The following is a 20,107-nucleotide window of genomic DNA, read 5'->3' on the forward strand; positions in this document are numbered from 1 at the left end:
CAAAATGACAGATCGACAAAAATCGGAAATAAAATACCTTTTATTCTTTCATTGATTTTTGTTATTTTATAGGCTTATACCACTCTTTATAAGGAATAACTTGTAGCTGCACAAAATGTTTGGAGTAGTCATTCATGATATCAATGGTTTCTGGATGTCACATTTCCCAGATTGTAACACCATCGGATGAAAATTCGATAGAAGCCATAAAAGCCAGAATTGAAGTGCTGGTATTTATTTCAGCATAACGATAAGAAATAAGGAAAAATGGATTGAAGGTTGGAAGTGCAAAAGAAATGAAATCAAGGAGGATGAAGATGAAAATAATGTTGCCACAAAAAGAACTTACTCACCTTCAAGACCAACCATATTAAGATATGGAGCTGATGCAGCTTGGCAATTCATCAGCCATCTTCAGACTTGATCTTGATCTCACAGTCAGGGACTATAAAGTAGTAATAAAGGATGAAGCAGTACAGGATGCAAGAACCTTGGATAACTTGGTCAGGGGAATGACATCTATCCTTACCAAGCACTACCCCATTAATCAATCATTTCCAATCACTATTGAAAATCAACAGGTAGCGACCATAGTCAAAGTGGTGTCAAGAAAATTGATGATTGGAGAGGAGTGGATTAACGAAATAAGAACGAGAGACGAGTTATTTCCACTAAAAAGCCAAGAATGGTACCCATTCCTATATCTCCCATCAAGACTCCATCGACATCCGATATAGTATTGGAAGGAGATGAACTTACCAGGGAAGATGAAATAGAAAGTTGGGCTAAAGCACCACTTAGAGAAACGCAAAATGTGTCGAAGGCAAAGAACACCGGAAAGAAGGATAAAGTGGAAGAGAAAAGGAACGGACAAGAAGATCAGAATCAAGAGAAAGGAAAAGCTGAGAGGACAGAGAAAGAACTAAGAAGTAAGGAACTGGAGAAAGCTGAGAGGAAGGAAAGGGAACAGAGAAAGAAGGAACTTGAGGAGATTGAGAGGAAGAAAAAAGGAACAAAAGGCTCAACAGGAGAAGGAAAGACCTGGAGGAAACTAAGAGGAAAGAGAAAGAACTGAGGAGTAAGGAACTGGAGGAAGCTGAGAGGAAGGAAAGGGAACAGAGAAAGAAGAAACTTGAGGAGACCAAGAGGAAGAACAAGGAACAAGAGATTCAACAGGAGAAGAAAAGAGAACAAAGAAGGAAAAACCTGGAGGAGAATAAGAGGAAAGAGGAAGAACTAAGGAGTAAGGAACTGTAGGAAGCTGAGAAGAAGGAAAGGAAACAAAGAAAGAAGGAACTGGAGGAGATAGAGTGGAGAGAAAAAAACGCTGGAGGAGGATGAGAGGAAAGAAAAAGAAAGACAACAATGTGAACAACTGGCAGAGACTAAAAGGGAAAGCAGAAATGAACGAGACCATGAAGAAAGGATCACAAAACTTCAGGAAGGAAAAATCAACTTGACACCCAACAACAAACAGAGGGCCATTGAACTACTGAAGATTGGAGGCATGCCACTGTTTCCTGCAGGGCGAAGGGTTGGAAGGAAGATGAAGTTATCACATTAATCACCACTCCCACAACTATAAAATGGCCACCAAAGCAGTGGCAGGCAATGACATCAGAATAGAAGTACTTTCATTGGGAATTTGTCAGCATTGCCCTTGAGATACAATCAGGAAGGCAACTTCAAATGACAAAAGAGGAACTCTTACTAAAATACAACTTTTTGGCCTTACCCGATACAAAAATTATCACAGGAGAAAAGGAACATACCATGACCATAAAAGCAAGATTTTATAACTACCAGGCTTTAGTGGAAATCATAAAATATAAGAGGACAATTCAACCCATCAATTTCTATCTATGCTAGAAGCTGCAATTGAAGTAAGAGACCAACATTTAGATCACCTCTTGACCAAGATTGATGAAGCCGAAGTCCAGCTAAGACTAGGAGAAGACCTAGAATAGACAATTTATATAAACGTTTTGGGTAAATTCAGGAGAATTCAAATTCTTTAAGTTGGGGGAAGTGTAAGAAACAGTAGGAAACTTTTTTTTATTATTGGGAAATTAATCTTTTTTTAATGGAGGGATGGGGGTAAGAATTAATTATATTTGATATGCTTGTGGCACAAGGCAAGCAGTATTTGACATGTCACTACACATGCTATTTCATAGTAATTTCAATTTTTGTATGTTTGTCAAACCAGTGTTCACTATGGCAAGGTTGCACTTACCCACTTCCATTGATTTTTGTCATTTTATACGCTTATGCCACTCTTTATCAGGAGTAACTTGTAGCTGCACAGGATTTTTTGAGTAGTCATTCATGTTATATCACTTCTTGTTATGATTCAAGGCTATTATTCAACATTTTTTGTACTTTGTTCAGTGTCAACAAGTCGCCATTTTCGGGGATAGGAGTGAAATGTCAAATGAGCCCCGTGCAGGTCCGGGTGTTAAAAGAACAGGCCTGTGGCAGTGCTAAGCTTGTCGTAAAAGGCGACTAAATAGCGCTCTGCCACAGCTGGTGGAATGGGGTACCCCTGGCGTGTTACATGCTGGGGTTGTCAGTCTATAATACGGAAAATCTGACCGCAAACCATAGTGGTGCACCGTGTTGGGAAAGATGCCACGTTCCTCGCACATTAAAGAATCCTAATGTTGTATTCTCCCGGAGTAGGAACCATAGGGCTCCGCCACAGGAGGCTAAATTGCCCGACCCTACCAACCTCTCCCTATTTCCAGTGGCAATCAATATTTGTCGACCCTATTGTCCTTTTGTCCCATCCCTTTTTCATTTCATCATCATTTCATCTTCATTTTATCATCAATTTCATGTTCATCGTCTGAATATAGCTGAAATATTGCTGCTCGGACGTTAAATCCCAACAAACAAACAAACGACTGTTTTCCCTATTCGTGGAACGAATACTACATGGGAACATGTCACAATAAGCTAAGATCTACTCTTAGGTTTTCACATAAAAATTGGTTGGAAGAGTAATCAAGGGAACCAAGGTTAAAGCGGTTATCAAAAGAATGTAATCCAGGGACAGACAAAGACAGACCAGACACGGAAAAATTGATTTAAAAATACCGACTGTAATTTAGAGCAAAAATGTCAAATTTCCAAAAATAAAACAAAACAATAATTTCGTAAGTTCACTATCAGTGAGCCACTATTAGCTCGGTATCATTATGAACGACGATATGGATGTAGTAGGAAAGTCTGGTTTGCTTACATGTAATACCATGCAATTGCAAAATGTTATTCTAATACATTACTGGTGACCTTTGAAAAATTAAAGTTTTCTTTATAGTGATTTTATAATGTGTTGTTAGAACAATTTGATCTTTATAAGTTGTTCAAAAACACGTGAAGATATATATATATTAGCAAGTCTATGAGGGTTGAACTTATGACCCTTATTAATAAACATTTGTAAACATTTGTAAACAGATACTGTTTGTTTGTTAGGATTTAACGTCCGAGCAGCAATATATTTCACCTATATTCAGACGATGAACAAGAAAAGGATAAAATGAACATGAAAATTAATGATGATGAAGGATGGGACACAAGGATAATAGGGTCGACAAATTTTGATTGCCATTTGAAAAAGGGGGGATGGGCAAAGTCGGGTAATTAAGCCTCCTGTGGTGGAGCGCAGATTCTTACTCCTATCGAATACCACAGCAGGGTTCTTTAACGTGCGAGGAACGTGACATCGTTCCCTAGAAGGTGCACCACTATGGTGTGCGGTCAGGTTTTCCGTATTATAGCCTGACAACCCCACCATGTAACACGCCAGGGGTACCCATCCCAGTTGCTCTGTGGGCAGAGCACCTAGCCCCCAGCTAGGTTTCTGAGCACTATTTAGTTTCCTTTTACGACAAGCTTAGCCCTGCTGCAGGCCTATTCTTTTAACATCCGGACCTGCACGGGGCGTAAACCGATACAGGAATGATACAGTAGTGACGAAGTTCCTATGGCATGGTTTTACAAAAACAAAAAAAAACAAAAAACAAACACACACACACCACCCCCCAAAAAAATAATAAAATAAAATAGAAAAAAATAACAGGGTATGATTTGATAGTAATTAAATATGCTATCCACCAATTTGACATGGGGAAAATAAACAGCATTTAGTTAACTCAGCCTACGTAGAAAAGAGAATCTACATATATTGATAATGCAATTTTAAGACAAAATACAATTCCCAAGTCTGGTGGAAGAAATGACTTATAACCTTGGTAATACAAAACCAGTGCAATAATTAGCTCCACAAAATTTTATTAGGAAAATAAAATTATGAAACAATATAAGTTTTAAGATAAGAAACAATTTTGTTTAGATATCGTTAACAAACCTCTCCACTTGTCACAATAGGTTCGATAGACATGAAACGGTTGATATAATTTAAATGTGACTTTCATAAAACTATAATTTCATAAATACACTATCAGTGAGCCTCGGTATCATTATGAACGACAATATGCATGTAGTAGGAAAGTCTGCTGTAGTTTTATGTTTAGCGTAGGATAAGGCTGATTAGTTTATCTTTCTTTTTGCGTTTACTAATTAGATTCGTACCAAACACATTAAGATATTCTTATATACCCTATTTTTGCAATATTGATTTGTACAAATGACTCCAATATGTCATTTAAAAGAGAATTCTGTTGTTCAAACCTCGAATTATACAAGGTTGTAAAATATTACGAAAATTATTTAAAGAGTGTCTCAATATAATTGTTTTGCACTGTCAAAACCGAAGATAAACATGCGATCTATAATTTGTTCGATTTAGATATTTGGTTTCACTGTTCAAAATGTACAGTACATTGTAACTGTACAAACGCAATTGTTTGTTTGTTTGTTGGGGTTTAACGTCCGAGCAGCAATATTTCAGCTATATTCAGACGATGGATATGAAATGATGATGAAATGAAAAAAAGGATGGGACACAAGGATAATAGGTCGACAAATTTTGATTGCCACAAGAAAAAGGGAGGGATGGGTAAGGTCGGTTCTGACAGTTCACCTGAGAGTTTAGAACGGTTATAGAGCCGGCTCTTCTGACAGTTCCTCCGAGAGTTTAGAACGGTTCTAGAGCCGGCTCTTTTGACAGTTCCCCTGAGAGTTTAGAACGGTTCTAGAGCCGGCTCTTTTGACAGTTCACCTGAAATGTTAGAACTTATCTTACCTGTACATTTTAGTTAACAGGTTGAAAAATGATTGATTGATTGTTGGGGTTTAACGTCCGAGTATCAATATTTCAGCTAAATCCAGACGATGAACATGAAATGATGATGAAATGAAAAAAAAGGATGGAACACAAGGATAATAGGTCGACAAATTTTGATTGCCACAAGAAAAAGGGAGGGATGGGTAAGGTCGGGCAATTAAGCCTCCTGTGGCGGAGCGCAAAGGGTCTACTCCTATCGAATACCACAGCAGGGTTTTTTTAACGTGCGAGCAACGGGACATCTTTCCCAACACGGTGCACCACTACGGTTTGCAGTCAGGTTTTCCGTAATATAGCCTGACCACCCCAGCATATAACACGCCAGGGGTACCCCATTCCACCTCCTGGGGAACACATCCCAGTTGCAATATTTCATCTATATTCAGACGATGAACATGAAATGATGAAATGAAAAAGGGATGGGACACAAGGACAATGGGATCGAAAAATTTTGATTGCCACTGGAAATAGGGAGAGGTTGGTAGGGTCGGGCAATTTAGCCTTCTGTGGCGGACCCCTATGGTTCCTACTCCGGGAGAATACCACAGTAGGGTTCTTTAATGTGCGAGGAACGTGGCATCTTTCCCAACACGGTGTACCACTATGGTTTGCGGTCAGGTTTTCCGTATTATAGCCTGACAACCCCAGCATGTGACACGCCAGGGGTACCCCATTCCACCACCTGGGGCACACATCCCAGTTGCTCTGTGGGCACAGCGCCCGAGCCCCCGGCGAGGGTTCTGAGCACTATTTAGTCGCCTTTTACGACTAGCTTAGCGCTGCTGCAGGCCTATTCTTTTAACACCCGGACCTGCACGGGGACAGGTGCTCTGTGGGCAGAGCGGCTCGCCTAGCCGCCGGCTAGGTTTCTGAGCACTATTTAGTCGCTTTTTACGACAAGCCTAACGCTGCTGCAGGCCTATTTTGTGAACACCCGGACCTGCACGGGAATTGTTGAAAAAATGATTGGTTTTTCATGGCAGCATAAAATCATTTTTTGAACTTTGATATTATATACTGACTGAATGTGTTTTCATTTGGGAACACGAAAAATGGTAGAAAAAGCCTCGTATTTCCCCTTGCCCTATACTCATACAGGCTGGAACTGTAGACAATACCTTAATTTTGAATACCTGAGATTGCATAATTATGTAGAAAGGATTTTTTCCATGATGATATTTAATAATATATTTTCAGATAAATTTTATGTATTGTTAAAGTAATATTTTGTTACGCCACGGCATCATGCATGCGCAACCACGTTGTTTTCTACACGTTATTGATGACATTCAAAGGTTACATGCATAACATGTGACATTATGTTTTAACAGAAGAACGTGCGACCTGAATAATCCAGGCATTTTAAGTATCAGGAAGTGTTTCTAGACTGAAAAGTAATAATATGCTAGTCTAACTTCGATAAGTCTAGGCAGCACCTTCTTTTTGAACTTGGTTTTTTTATCAGAATTTAATTGCTGTCAAAAATGTATATCAATTTTTCCTGTGGCTTTTTTTCTTAGCTAATATTGTAACCTTTTTCTGCGACTTTTACTTGTGACTATTTCCTTCAAAAATTGTGTTTTTTTCTTGTGGCGTTTTTGCCTCCACTTGAAATCTCAGTTTTATCTCTACAAAAATGTGACGCTGTGTTGACGTAATATGTTTTGCCTAAATGTAATACCATGCACTTTCCAAATGTTATTCTAATACATTGCTGGTGAACTTTAAAAGATTAAAGGTTTCTTTACAGTGATTTTGATTGTGTTGTAAGAACAATTTGATTTTTATAAGTTGTGCAAAATTACGTGAATATATATATATATTAGCAAGTCTATGAGGGTTGAACTTATGACCTTTTTTAATAAACCGATATAGTAGTAACCGAGTTCCTATGGCATGGTCTTACAAAATAAATTAAATAACAAAAACAAAACCAAAACAAAACATAACAAAACGAACCCCCCCCCCCAAAAAAAAAGAAAAAGAAAAAAAAAAGATTTGATTGTAATAAAATATGCTATCAACCGATTCGGTGAAGAGATATGAAGAAAATAAACAGCATTTAGTCTACTCAGGCGATGTAGAAGAGATAATATATATAGTCATAATGCAATTTTAAGACAAAAACAATTCCAAAGTCTGGTGGAACAAATTACCTTTAACTTTGGAAATACGATACCAGTGCAATAATTAGCTCCACAAAATATCATTAGAACAAAAAACAATATTAAGTTTTATTTATGTTAATGCCGCTTTTTGTGCAAACTTTTACCAAATTTACAATAAGCTAAAACTAATGTTCCAAGGTTAAGTTTGGAGATTGTAGGTGAATTGTTGTCTTCCTGCTCTTCTATTGAGGCCTTTTGATGGGAACGAGATTTACTAAAAAGTCTCTTTATTATGTTTCTGTTTCCATTTGCATCCATATGTCCTTTATTTTTGATTTGGTCCTTTGCCGACAGACTTAGGTTTCGCCGCAAGACCTGATCAGGTTTGTCTCTTCCACATACGTAATTATCGGATTCACTAAAAGATCTAAAATACTTTCTTTGAGTTTGTTTTACTCTATAAATGTCACTTTCCTTAAAATCTGCAAAAACTGCATTTTGATAGTCTTTGTCAGAAAGTCTTAATCTTTCATAAAGGTTGTCTTGCTTAAAGTGTTTCTTTGATGATTGCACTATGTTCTGCTCTTCAGAAATCCTCCTTGAAAAGCTTGTCGATCGGATCCTAAATGATCCTGTTTGCTCAGCACGGGTGTTTCCAATTTGTTCTAGAAGGATGTTAAAAATTTCATTGATTCCATCAGTGTCTTTGATAGACGCCTCTACAAAACATGCACCTAAATTTTCACTATATGCCCATTCCATGGTATCAAAGGTTTCAACTTCCCGCACATTTTCAGTGTCTAATTTATTACCCACAACAACACATGGGATACTTAGCAGATTGGTACGTGATTTTTTAATTTGTTCCCATATTTTTTTAACTTCCTCGAACGATTGTGCGTCACTGATAGAGTAAACAAGAATAAACCCATGTGCTTTTGATACATAGAGCTGTCGCATTGCTGGAAACGATATACTTCCAGCAGTATCTATAAAGTCAATAAATTTTCGTTTCCCATCCATGTCGTACGGTTGTGCATATATTTCTTCTACTGTCTCTGTGTAGGTTTCCACAGAGCGTCCATACAAGTATTGTTGCAAAATTGTAGTCTTGCCGACATTCCCTGCACCAAGTAAAGCAAATTGAAGCCGTGAGCAAAGTTCTGCCATGATGGTAAACCAGATGAAGCTTACTACTTAATATGAGTATCAGTTCTCTTTATATATAAAGACAAGACTGTACTTTATCTTGACTTAACCAATGGCCTTTTCTGAAGGCGAATAGCAATCCTCCTGCTAATGAATTTTTATCACATTTTCGAACAACCAATAGCACGTAAGATGTGCAATCACACACTTCAAAGCTGATAACTTAATAAGGCAAACAAGTATTAATTGTCAGTATCTGTAAGAATCAGGCAGTGGGTGAAACATGGTATAAAAAAACACCATTTTGACTATTTGCACTATCAGAATAAAGGAAAACAGACAACATTTTCCATATCATGCAGCCCATTCAGTTACAATTTCATTGAAATGCGCTGAAAATGACCATGTCAAGGACAGATAACTCTGTCAAAAACCTCATTTTTCAAGCATTCTATTGAAAAATTCTGAGCAAAGCCAGCGATGCAGAGATTAAATAATTGTCTTTTCAAACAGAAGGTATCCTTGAGTGATATTTTATTGTCAGATCGGTGGGGTCTTAACATGCATGTTTCTGATTTTTCCCATTTTGCCTGATTCTTACAAACACTTATACTTAAGGACAAGTTAAAAACAAGGAATAACAAAACAAACTATACACCATAGAAATCAAATAAATTAACAGATAAAATTAATGGAAAAAGCAACGATGGAAGGAGAAAATAACGGGTTTTGTATATATATACACAGACATGTACAAGTAACAATTAAACATAAGATCGGTAGATGTTTATTACTATTGCGAGAAAAACGACAGTTTGGCTAGTATTGCCTTTCACGTATTCAACAGACTTGTGGGGAAGAATACCGATAATCAAAGCTGAAACATCGGTTAAACCCCCGGGGTAAGGTGGTTAGTTTGATTTCTGGGCTCATGTGCAGTGTCGACATCGTTTGACCCAACAAACAAACAAACAAACAAAGCAAACTGCTTACTGTATCATAGCATACAATACCTGACCTGATAAATGTCCCACTGTGATCGTCAAACCGATTTGTAAATCCGATTATCACTTTCGTTTCACACCACGTGACCATATAGTTTACGGTTGTTTGGTTCTCTTTCCATTTTCCCAAATTTTACTATGTGATATAGAATAAGACATTGAATTGAATATTTTTTTTTCTTTTATAGTTGCTTTGCTCTAACAATATATAATGCATAAAGTTTATTTTTCAAGTAATTCTACAATAACATTATATTATAATCTAAATACAGAAGTTAACATTAAATGATTATTTGATATTTTACAGAACACAAACACCATCAGATTGCTCATCGGTCATCCTCAGCAATCAGTCAGTAATCGGTCATTGATCCGTCAAAATGTTGCGCGGATCGGTTCGTAGGCTGATACGCCAAATAATATTATCTTTCCCAACACGGTGCACCACTATGGTTTGCGGTCAGGTTTTCCGTATTATAGTCTGACAACCCCAGCATGTAACACGCCAGGGGTACCCCATTCCACCATCTGGGGCACACATCCCAGTTGCCCTGTGGGCAGAGCGCCCTAGCCCCCGGCTAGGATTCTGAGCACTATTTAGTCACCTTTTACGACAAGCTTAGCCCTGCTGCAGGCCTATTCTTTTAACACTCGGACCTGCACGGGGCGGTCCGGGTGTCAAAAGAACAGGCCTGCAGCAGCACTAAGCTTGTCCTAAAAGGCACCCTACCCACCGAGCAACTCGGATGTGCGCCCCAGGTGGTGGAATTGGGTACCCCTGGCGTGTTACATGCTGGGGTTGTCGGGCTATAATACGGAAAACCTGACCGCAAACCATAGTGGTGCACCGTGTTGGGAAAGACGCCTAATTCCTCGCACGTTAAAGAACTCTGCTGTGGTATTCGATAGAAGTAGGAACCTTTTCGCTCCGCCACAGGAGGCTAAATTGCCCGACCCTACCCAACCCTCCCTTTATCTGGTGGCAATCTAACTTTGTCGACCCTATTATCCTTGTGACCCATCCTTTTTTTTTTCATTTCATGTTCATTTTATCATCCATTTCATGTTCATCGCCTGAATATAGCTGAAGTATTGCTGCTCGGGCGTTAAACCCCAACAATCAATCAATTAATCCTATGTAAATGAAGTAACTAGTAGTGTATTTGTGACAAAAGGCAACATGATATAAATTTACAACAATTTATAAATTTGTAATGTTATAATTTTCTGTAGCGAATCAGGTGACTTTGTCATGATCAGTTTCACAGGAAGATGACAGCATGAATTTAGAAAAAAAACTTTGCAAGTAAGCATGTAGCATTTCCTTTCGAATATTCAGATGCTCATTTAGTTTTATTTTACTGTTGGTTTCTGCATATCTCCCATGGGTTCGTGCATTAACTAAAATTGTTTACATCTATCGGTTTTTGCATTTAGGATTGCAAATTTAGAGGATTAACATATTTTGGTTTTGATGTTCAGCAGCTATCAATATTAAATTTGGAAACACCTTCCTTTCCATATTTGACAATGTTATAGCTCTGAAAGACTACGTAACGTAAACACTTCACACTTGACCACTATCTATATCGTTTAACCTTTAAGGAGTGACTTTGTAGTTCCCTGACTACCGACACATTACTGATTTCAATTGTCTGGCTATGACTTTATTTGGCTTCTTTTGTCTAATTTTTAAATCATAAATTGGATCACGACTACTCTAATTATAATCATGTTATATCTAAGTCTAGAGTACTGTGAATATATTGATGTTTGTTCGCTTGTTTGTTGGGGTTTAACGTCCGAGCAGCAATATTTCAGCTATATTCAGACGATGAACATGAAATGGATGATAAAATGAACATGAAATGAAAAAAAAAGGATGGGACACAAGGATAATAGGGTCGACAAATTTTGATTGCCATTGGAAAAAGGGGATGGGTAAGGTCGAGCAATTTAGCCTCCTATGGCGGAGCGCAAAGGTTCCTACTCCTATCGAATACCACAGCAGGGTTCTTTAACGTGCGAGGAACGTGGCATCTTTCCCAACACGGTGCACCACTATGGTTTGCGGTCAGGTTTTCCGTATTATAGCCTGACAACCCCAGCATGTAACACGCCAGGGGTACCCATCCCAGTTGCTCTGTGGGCAGAGCGCCTAGCCCCCGGCTAGGTTTCAGAGCACTATTTAGTCGCCTTATACGACAAGCTTAGCCCTGCTGCAGGCGTATTCTTTTAACATCCGGACCTGCACGGGGCGTGAATATATTGAAGGCAGATCATATTTACTATTTTTCTTATAGATTTGGGAAGATGTTTGATGAGTATGTTGCTGTCGATGTTATTGCTTTTTTAAACACACGTTATCGAACTTGACTTTTATGAACATTGAGCTTTTTCATATTTATTTTTTTTTAAAGATTTTATATCTACGTAAGTGTGAATTGTCTTATTCTAGCACAATAAAAATTCTACAGAAATTATTAAATATATACAAACAGAATATTTTCTTGCTATTCTTTCATTTTCATCAGAGAAATTTAAGGATCACCGATGTTTTTTTTGTAATTAATTTAGTTTCTTTTTCAAATTACATAACATGTCAATATAAGATTTTCTCCTTTAAAGAACCTTTTAAGAATGAATGTTTATAACTTCTACATATGCAGTTACATTTTGAAAACTTTGAAAATTATTCACGGTAGAATTTGAAACATAATTTCAAGCACGAAAAGCTCGTGTGATAAGAAAATTGCTCTGTGTAATAGATATGATCCGTCTTCAGAAACAATTCGAATGATGTATATATTTCATGTCCTATTTCAAGATTTGTATAGAAAGTGGGATTATTCAGTCGAAATATCATAGTAGAAAAATGAAGATTGATCATGTGTTGTGTCTTTGGCAATTCACACTGGAAGACAATTTTGTCTTCTGTTTTCTAAAAGTAATTTAAAGAACCTGTCTTCAAAAATTTCTGGGGCCATGGTTTAATCTCGTACAACAGCAAACTCTTTTCACCTTGAAGCAGCCAAACTTTTCTAACATTTTTTAAAAATTATATTTTAGGCACTATTTTCTCTTTATTTTGTGATCCAGCGCATCTTGTATACGACCTCAGGATAAAAGCTCTTTAATGACATTTTATAGTTTATTTCCATGTTTTTTATCGAATTATTGTTTGCTCCCATGTCGAAGTGGTTTTTCCTAATTTGTCCTTTAAACGATTGAAGGTTTTTATTCTATAATTTATACAAGACCTACAAAAATGTAAAAATATAGAAAAACTAAACCCTGTCGAATTTTAAAGATAGTTGGGGAAATTTACAAAATTGTTGCTTAGTAACAGAGTGCCTTGCTAAGCGTATATGTGGTATGTTGCTCCTGTGGCGGAGCGCAAAGGTTTCTACTCCTATCGAATACCACAGCAGGGTTCTTTAACGTGCGAGGAACGTGGCATTTTTTCCCAACACGGTGCACCACTATGGTTTGCTGTTTGTTGGGGTTTAACGTCCGAGCAGCAATATTTCAGCTATATTCAGACGATACGATGGTTTGCAGTTAGGTTTTCCGTATTATAGCCTGACAACCCCAGCATGTAACACACCAGGGGTACCCCCATTCCACCACCTGGGGCACACATCCCATTTCCTCTGGCGGCTTTCTGAGCACTATTAATTCGCCTTTTACGAGAAGCTTAGCGCTGCTGCAGGCCTATTATTTTGACACCCGGACCTGCACGGGGCATGTTGTTTAAGTATATATTCCTTAAATTCAGTCTGAAAATACACCTTACCCTTGATACTAGCTCATAAAATAATGCAATCCAAGAAAAACGAATACGGATTAAAAACAAATGATAATAAGATTTAAACTTCACAAGAATTAGAGTCAGTTAGTTATGTATACTATCGTTTCTTTTAAAACAATATTGATTATATTTTCATCATTGTCAACCATACATTTTGGGATTGACTTCCATCCATTTACTAGGTATGTATCAGAACTAGAAAGTTAAGAACCAACGGACAGAGCAGATTTTTTACATGAATGTTTAAGATTAATTTTAGTATGTTGACTGATTCTTATCAAACCTTATTTTTGCGATAGCACTTGAAATATTTGTTTATACTGCATGTTGAATCTGAGTTAAATCAATTACATGTAGATTGATATTATATTTCAAAATTATATGCCTAAATGATGCACGCTTTTAAAAAATTCCTTTAGACAAACCATCAAAATTGACGTTTTTCCAATTTCACTTACTGTTTATCTATAATCTCTATTCTCTAAAGCCCCGTGCAGGTCCGGGTGATAAAAGAATAGGGCTGCAGCAACGCTAAGCTTGTCGTAAAAGGCGACTAAATAGTGCTCAGAACCCTAGCCGGGGGCTAAGGCGCTCTGCCCACAGAGCAACTGGGATGTGTGCCCCAGGTGGTGCAATGGGCTACCCCTGGCGTGTTACATGCTGGGGTTGTCAGGCTATAATACGGAAAACCTGACCGCAAACCATAGTGGTGCACCGTGTTGGGAAAGATGCCACGTTCCTGGCACGTTAAAGAACCCTACTGTGGTATTCTCCCGGAGTAGAAACCATAGGGCTCCGCCACAGGAGGCTAAATTGCCCGACCCTACCAACCTCTCCGTATTTCCAGTGGCAATCAAAATTTTTCGACCCCATTGTCCTTGTGTCCCATCCCTTTTATCATCAATTTCATGTGCATCGTCTGCATATAGCTGAGATATTGCTGCTCGGACGTTAAACCCCAACAAACAAACAAAACTATTCTCTAAACACCAACATCTTTGGTACAGAGATAAAAATAAACAATACATATAATATTAAAAATACTAGGAATAATAATCAAACATATATACAAGTAACGTAATTATGAAGTGCACAAGAAAATTTCATTTAACATTATCACCCCGGAGTCTAATTTTTTGTTAATGATACGATTAAATTTGCACAAATTATAGACACAAGGAAGATGTTTAATGCTCATTAAATTTCATGATTTTGATCTGGTTCTAAACTGGGTATCAAGGAATAAATTTCTTTATCTACAAAAGTCGAACATGTAAATAAATAGTGAAATTCACTGGCTCTGACAGTTGCCACTAGCAGACTGGAACATTCTTAGCTTTGATGTATGATTGATTGATTGTTGGGGTTTAACGTCCGAGCAGCAATATTGCAGATGAAGAAAAACGATCATTTCTTCCACTACCGTTTGTCAACAAAGGTATAGATGCAATTAATTTGGCCAACATCCTCCATCACAAAAACGTTACCAACAAAATTCCCCCATATTTCAAAGACAAAAATCCATACCAATTATTTTATATTCCTATACTTCACCCGCCCCGTGTAGGTCCGGGTGTTAAAAGAATAGGCATGCAGCAGCGCTAAGCTTCTCGTAAAAGGCGACTAAGTAGTGCTCAGAACCCTAGCCGGGGGCTAGGGCGCCCTGCCCATAGAGCACCCAGGTGGTGGAATGGGGTACCCCTGGCGTGTTACATGCTGGGATTGTCAGGCTATAATACGGAAAACCTGACCGCAAACCATAGTGGTGCACCATGTTGGGAAAGATGCCACGTTCCTCGCACGTTAAAAAACCCTACTGTGGTATTCTCCCGGAGTAGGAACCGTAGGGCTCCGCCACAGGAGGCTAAATTGCCCGACCCTACCCACCTCTCCCTATTTCCAGTGACAATCAAAATTTGTCGACCCCATTGTCCTTGTGTCCCATCCCTTTTTCATTTCATCATCATTTCATCATCATTTCATGTTCATTTTATCATTAAATTCATGTTCATCGTCTGAATATAGCTAAAATATTGCTGCTCGGACGTTAAACCCCAACAAACAAACAAACAAACAAACTATACTTCACCCATCGCAACCAGAATTTTCAGTTATAAAAGGCTATTGCAGGAGATTTAACCATTATCGAAAACGAACCTCTGCGTAATATTCTTTTTAAAAGTCCCAAGTACCGTGAAACACGCTCCAAAAATTGGAATTATAATTTTAAAGTTCTTATGGATGCCGTCGAGGACTATGCAAGAAAATGGATACATCGAGAACAAGAAGACGTTGATTCTCTGTCAGAGTGGTTAAAGACCGTCAGGTCTCAAATTTTGAAACGAATGAAAGTTTTAAGTAGGTCAATGAGTGACAAGGCTACATCAGTTTTCAAAGACCCCGATGTAGCAAAAACATTGTCTATTATACATGACAAATATGTTGTCCCAGCAGACAAAGCCCAAAACAATATTGTTTATATATCTGCAAAACGTTTTATATCCAATGTTCATTATCAGAGGTAGACGTAGAAAATAATAGCAGTGATAAGACCTATACTGCTACCACTCTCTCCAAAGAAGAGATTGTGGAAAACCATAAATCTGTGCTATCCTCTTTTGGTTTCTCTACCAAGGACGATGATTGTGATTTACCGTCTATATGCTGGATTCCTAAACTTCAGAAGAATCCATACAAACAACGTTTCATAGGTGGATCTGCAAAATGTACCACCAAACCTCTTTCAAAACTTTTAACTTCGATACTCACAACTGTCAAAGAGGGTCTGCAGTCCTACCACAACACTTGTTACTCCTGTAGTGGTATTAATTCAATGTGGATCCCGAAAAATTCGAAAGATCTTTTGGAGACAATCAGTTCAAGACTATTATCTGAATGTAATAGCATTAAAACCTATGATTTTTCAACACTTTATACTTCTATTCCCCATACTCAGTTAAAATCTGGACCTAAAAACATTATACATCGTTGTTTTTCCAAAAAAGATGGTGCACCTAGTTACAAATATATGGTTCTTGGTAGAGATTCCTCATACTTTGTAAGAAATAATTCCACATTATCTTTATAGTAGCTGATCTGATCAGAAAGAAAGAGTATCGTTTGGCTAGATCCTTCAATCTCAGCCCCGTGCAGGTCCGGGTGTTAAAAGAATAGGCCTGCAGCAGCGCTAAGCTTGTCGTAAAAGGCGACTAAATAGTGCTCAGAAACCTAGCCGGGGGCTAGGCGCTCTGCCCACAGAGCAACTGCGATGTGTGCCCCAGGTGGTGGAATGGGGTACCCCTGGCTTGCTACATGGTCAGGCTATAATACGGAAAACCTGACCGCAAACCATAGTGGTGCACCGTCCTCGCACGTTAAAGAACCCTGCTGTGGTATTCGATAGGAGTAGGAACCTTTGCGCTCCACCACAGGAGGCTAAATTGCCCGACCTTACCCATCCCCCTTTTTCCAGTGTCGACCCTATTATCCTTGTGACCCATCTTTTTTTTTCATTTCATGTTCATTTTATCATCCATTTCATGTTCATTGTCTGAATATAGCTGAAATATTGCTGCTCGGACGTTAAACACCAACAAACAAACAAAGAAAGGAAAACTGCGACCCGTTGAATAAATCAGTTTTCATGGTGCAGATGGATACACCATAACGATCCACGAGTTCATGATGACGACCATAAAACATCTGTAGTGATGACTTCAATCTTGTAGCAACATAACCCTGTTCCAAAAGCCTATTTGTTAGAGTTCTAGCGCGATACAAAAAGTCTGCGTAGTTTCAGCAAGCTCTGGCATAACGTATGAGTTGTGATATGAACACTCCATACGCAGGAGCCGAAGGGATGTTGCCACAGATGAAAGGAAAGTTGACAATTCTGAATGAAAAGTCATCACGTTTGTCGTAAAGTTTGGTCAATAGTTTTCCTTTACCATCGATTTCTAAGTGTAGGTCAAGATATGAGGCTGACTTCACAGTGTCTGTAGTATCCTTTATCTCAAGTTCTTTTGGGTAGATGCGATGTATCAAATCCCCGAAATTAGGATCGTTTAAAGATAATACGTCATCTATATAGCGGAAACTGAGATTGAAGGATCTAGCCAAACGATACTCTTTCTTTCTGATCAAATCAGCTATAAAGTCAGCCTCAGAAGAGTGAAGAAATAGGTCAGCAAGTAAATGAGCACAATTTGTTCCCATTGGAATGCCGACCGCTTGTAGGAAAACACGTCCACCACACTGGACAAATATGTTGTATATTAAAAATTCCAGCATTTTGTAAACATTTTCCTCTGTATATTTGGAAGATGATTTGGAATTATTTCTTACAAAGTATGAGGAATCTCTACCAAGAACTATATATTTGTATCTAGGTGTACCATCTTCTTTGGAAAAAGAACAATGTATAATGTTTTTATGTTGGAATTTTAACTGAGTATGGGAAATAGAAGTATACAATGTTTTGTTTGTTTGTTGGGGTTTAAAGTCCGAGCAGCTATATTCAGACGATGAACATGAGATTGATGATAACATGAACATGAAATGATGATGAAATGAAAAAGGGATGGGACACACGGACGATGGGGGTCGACACATTTTGATTGTCACTGGAAATAGGGAGAGGTGGGTAAGGTCGGGCATATCAGCCTCCAGTGGCCTATGGTTCCTACTCCGGGGGAATACCACATTAGGGTTATTTAACGTGCGAGGAACGTTACATCTTTCCCAACACGGTGCACCACTATGGTTTGCGGTCAGCTTTTCCGTATTATAGCCTGACAACCCCTGCATGCAACACGCCAGGGGTACCCCATTCCACCACCTGGGGCACACATCCCAGATCCCAGTTGCTCTGTGGGCAGAGCGCCCTACCCCCCGGCTAAGGTTCTGAGCACTATTTAGTCGCCTTATACGACAAGCTTAGCGCTGCTGCAGGCCTATTCTTTTAACACCCGCACCTGCACGGGGCCCTGTTGTTTTGAATGGAAATCCCTTAGTAGGGCTCATTGGAACTATTCGACAATACAAACTTGGAAACTTGTGACAGAAGAGATATGAACACTAAAAATGTTTGTTTGGTTGTTTGTTTGTTGGGGTTTAACGTCCGAGCAGCAATATTTCAGCTATATTCAGACGATGAACATGAAATGGATGATAAAATGAACATGTTTGTTTTGTTTGTTTGTTGGGGTTTAACGTCCGAGCAGCAATATTTCAGCTATATTCAGACAATGAACATGAAATGATAAAAAAAGGATGGGTCACAAGGATAATAGGGTCGACAAATTTTGATTGCCACTAGAAAAAGATGGGATGGGTAAGGTCGGGCAATTTAGCCTCCTGCGGCGGAGCGCAAAGGTACCTACTCCTATCGAATACAACAGTAGGGTTCGTTAACGTGCGAGGAACGTGGCATCTTTCCCAACACGGTGCACCACTATGGTTTGCGGTCAGGTTTTCCGTATTATAACCTGACAACCCCAGCATGTTACATGCCAGGGGTACCCCATTCCACCACCTTGGGCACACATCCCAGTTGCTCTGTGAGCAGAGCGCCTAGCCCCGGCTAGGTTTCTGAGCACTATTTAGTTGCCTTTTACGACAAGCTTAACGCTGCTGCAGGCCTATTCTTTTGACACCCGGACCTGCACGGGGTAAAAAAATGAACATGAAATGAAAAACAAAAAGAATGGGTCACAAGGATAATAGGGTCGACAAATTTTGATTGGCACTGGAAAAAGGGGGGATGGGTAAGGTCGGGCAATTTAGCCTCCTGTGGCGGAGCGCAAAGGTTCCTACTACTATCGAATACCACAGCAGGGTTCTTTAACGTGCGAGGAACGTGGCATCTTTCCCAACACGGTGCACCACTATGGTTTGCGGTCAGCTTTTGCGCCTAGCCCCCGGCTAGGTTTCTAAATATAGCTGAAATATTGCTGCTCGGACGTTAAACCCCAACAAACAAACAAACAAACAAACAAAGCGTGCTTGTCTGTCCTCGACTGTTGAGGTGCAGACGATCATCAGTTGGAAAGAGGCTATCAATGGTCTTGCCAAACTGCCCACTGAGGTATCCACGAAAATAATGAAACCATCCAAAAAATGTTTAGAGGAAATTAAAAAGGCCAGAGCTAAGAAATCTCACCAATGTTCCCAGACTCAGTCATCCCAAAATTCCGGATCATCTTCAAAATCATCTCCATCATCACAACAGTCATCGTCTTCCAAATCTCAACAGAAGAATGTCCAACCCAAAAAAAGTTGGGGAATTTCCGTGTGGAGGACTTGGAGAAATCTAAGTCTAGGCGACAGATTGTGTCGCCTGTGGTGTCGGACTCGGATTCCGAGTCTGACATGGAAACAACAGATCATGGACTTTGTCCAGGTGAAAACTGGCAGGGTCCCGACCTTGATCAGATTGACCAAACAGATCCTGTTGCCATGAAAAAATACAAGGAGCAGCGCGTTCATTCAATTCGAATTGACCTTAGTGGTGGCACTCGTACTAGAAGGTCATCGAGTCGTGGTCGCGGATCCAAGTCAGAGAAAATATCCCCCATTCGTCACCCATAAAAATAGCCAAATTACTTCAATGGAATTGTCGAGGTTTAAAGGCTAATATTTTGGAATTAACTCTTCTTGTTCAGTCTATTTTACCAGTTGCATTATGTCTCCAGGAGACTCATTTAAAAGAAACGGATCAAATTTCCGTAAAAGGATATACAATGTATAGTACATTTGCTGAGGCAAATGAACGAGCTGCTGG

General features: G+C 39.0%; 1 protein-coding gene and 1 pseudogene across 1 annotated transcript; one reads left to right on the plus strand and one right to left on the minus strand.

The window, feature by feature from the left end:
* The first annotated feature begins 148 nt into the window (after window positions 1-148).
* On the plus strand, window positions 149-1,967 carry LOC148627686 (uncharacterized; annotated as a pseudogene).
* Window positions 1,968-7,497: 5,530 nt separating this feature from the next.
* LOC148627687 (ras-related protein Rap-1b-like) lies at window positions 7,498-8,772 on the minus strand. Its single transcript, XM_088584453.1, has one exon. The coding sequence runs from the start codon at window positions 8,530-8,532 to the stop codon at window positions 7,498-7,500; it is 1,035 nt and encodes a 344-aa protein (XP_088440579.1). The 5' UTR covers window positions 8,533-8,772.
* Between the last annotated feature and the right edge of the window lie 11,335 nt (window positions 8,773-20,107).

The sequence above is a fragment of the Perna viridis genome, chromosome 1 (genome assembly GCF_037379345.1).
Source record: "Perna viridis isolate PV_CMFRI_1.1 ecotype Kerala chromosome 1, ASM3737934v1, whole genome shotgun sequence".
Lineage (NCBI taxonomy): Eukaryota > Metazoa > Mollusca > Bivalvia > Mytilida > Mytilidae > Perna > Perna viridis.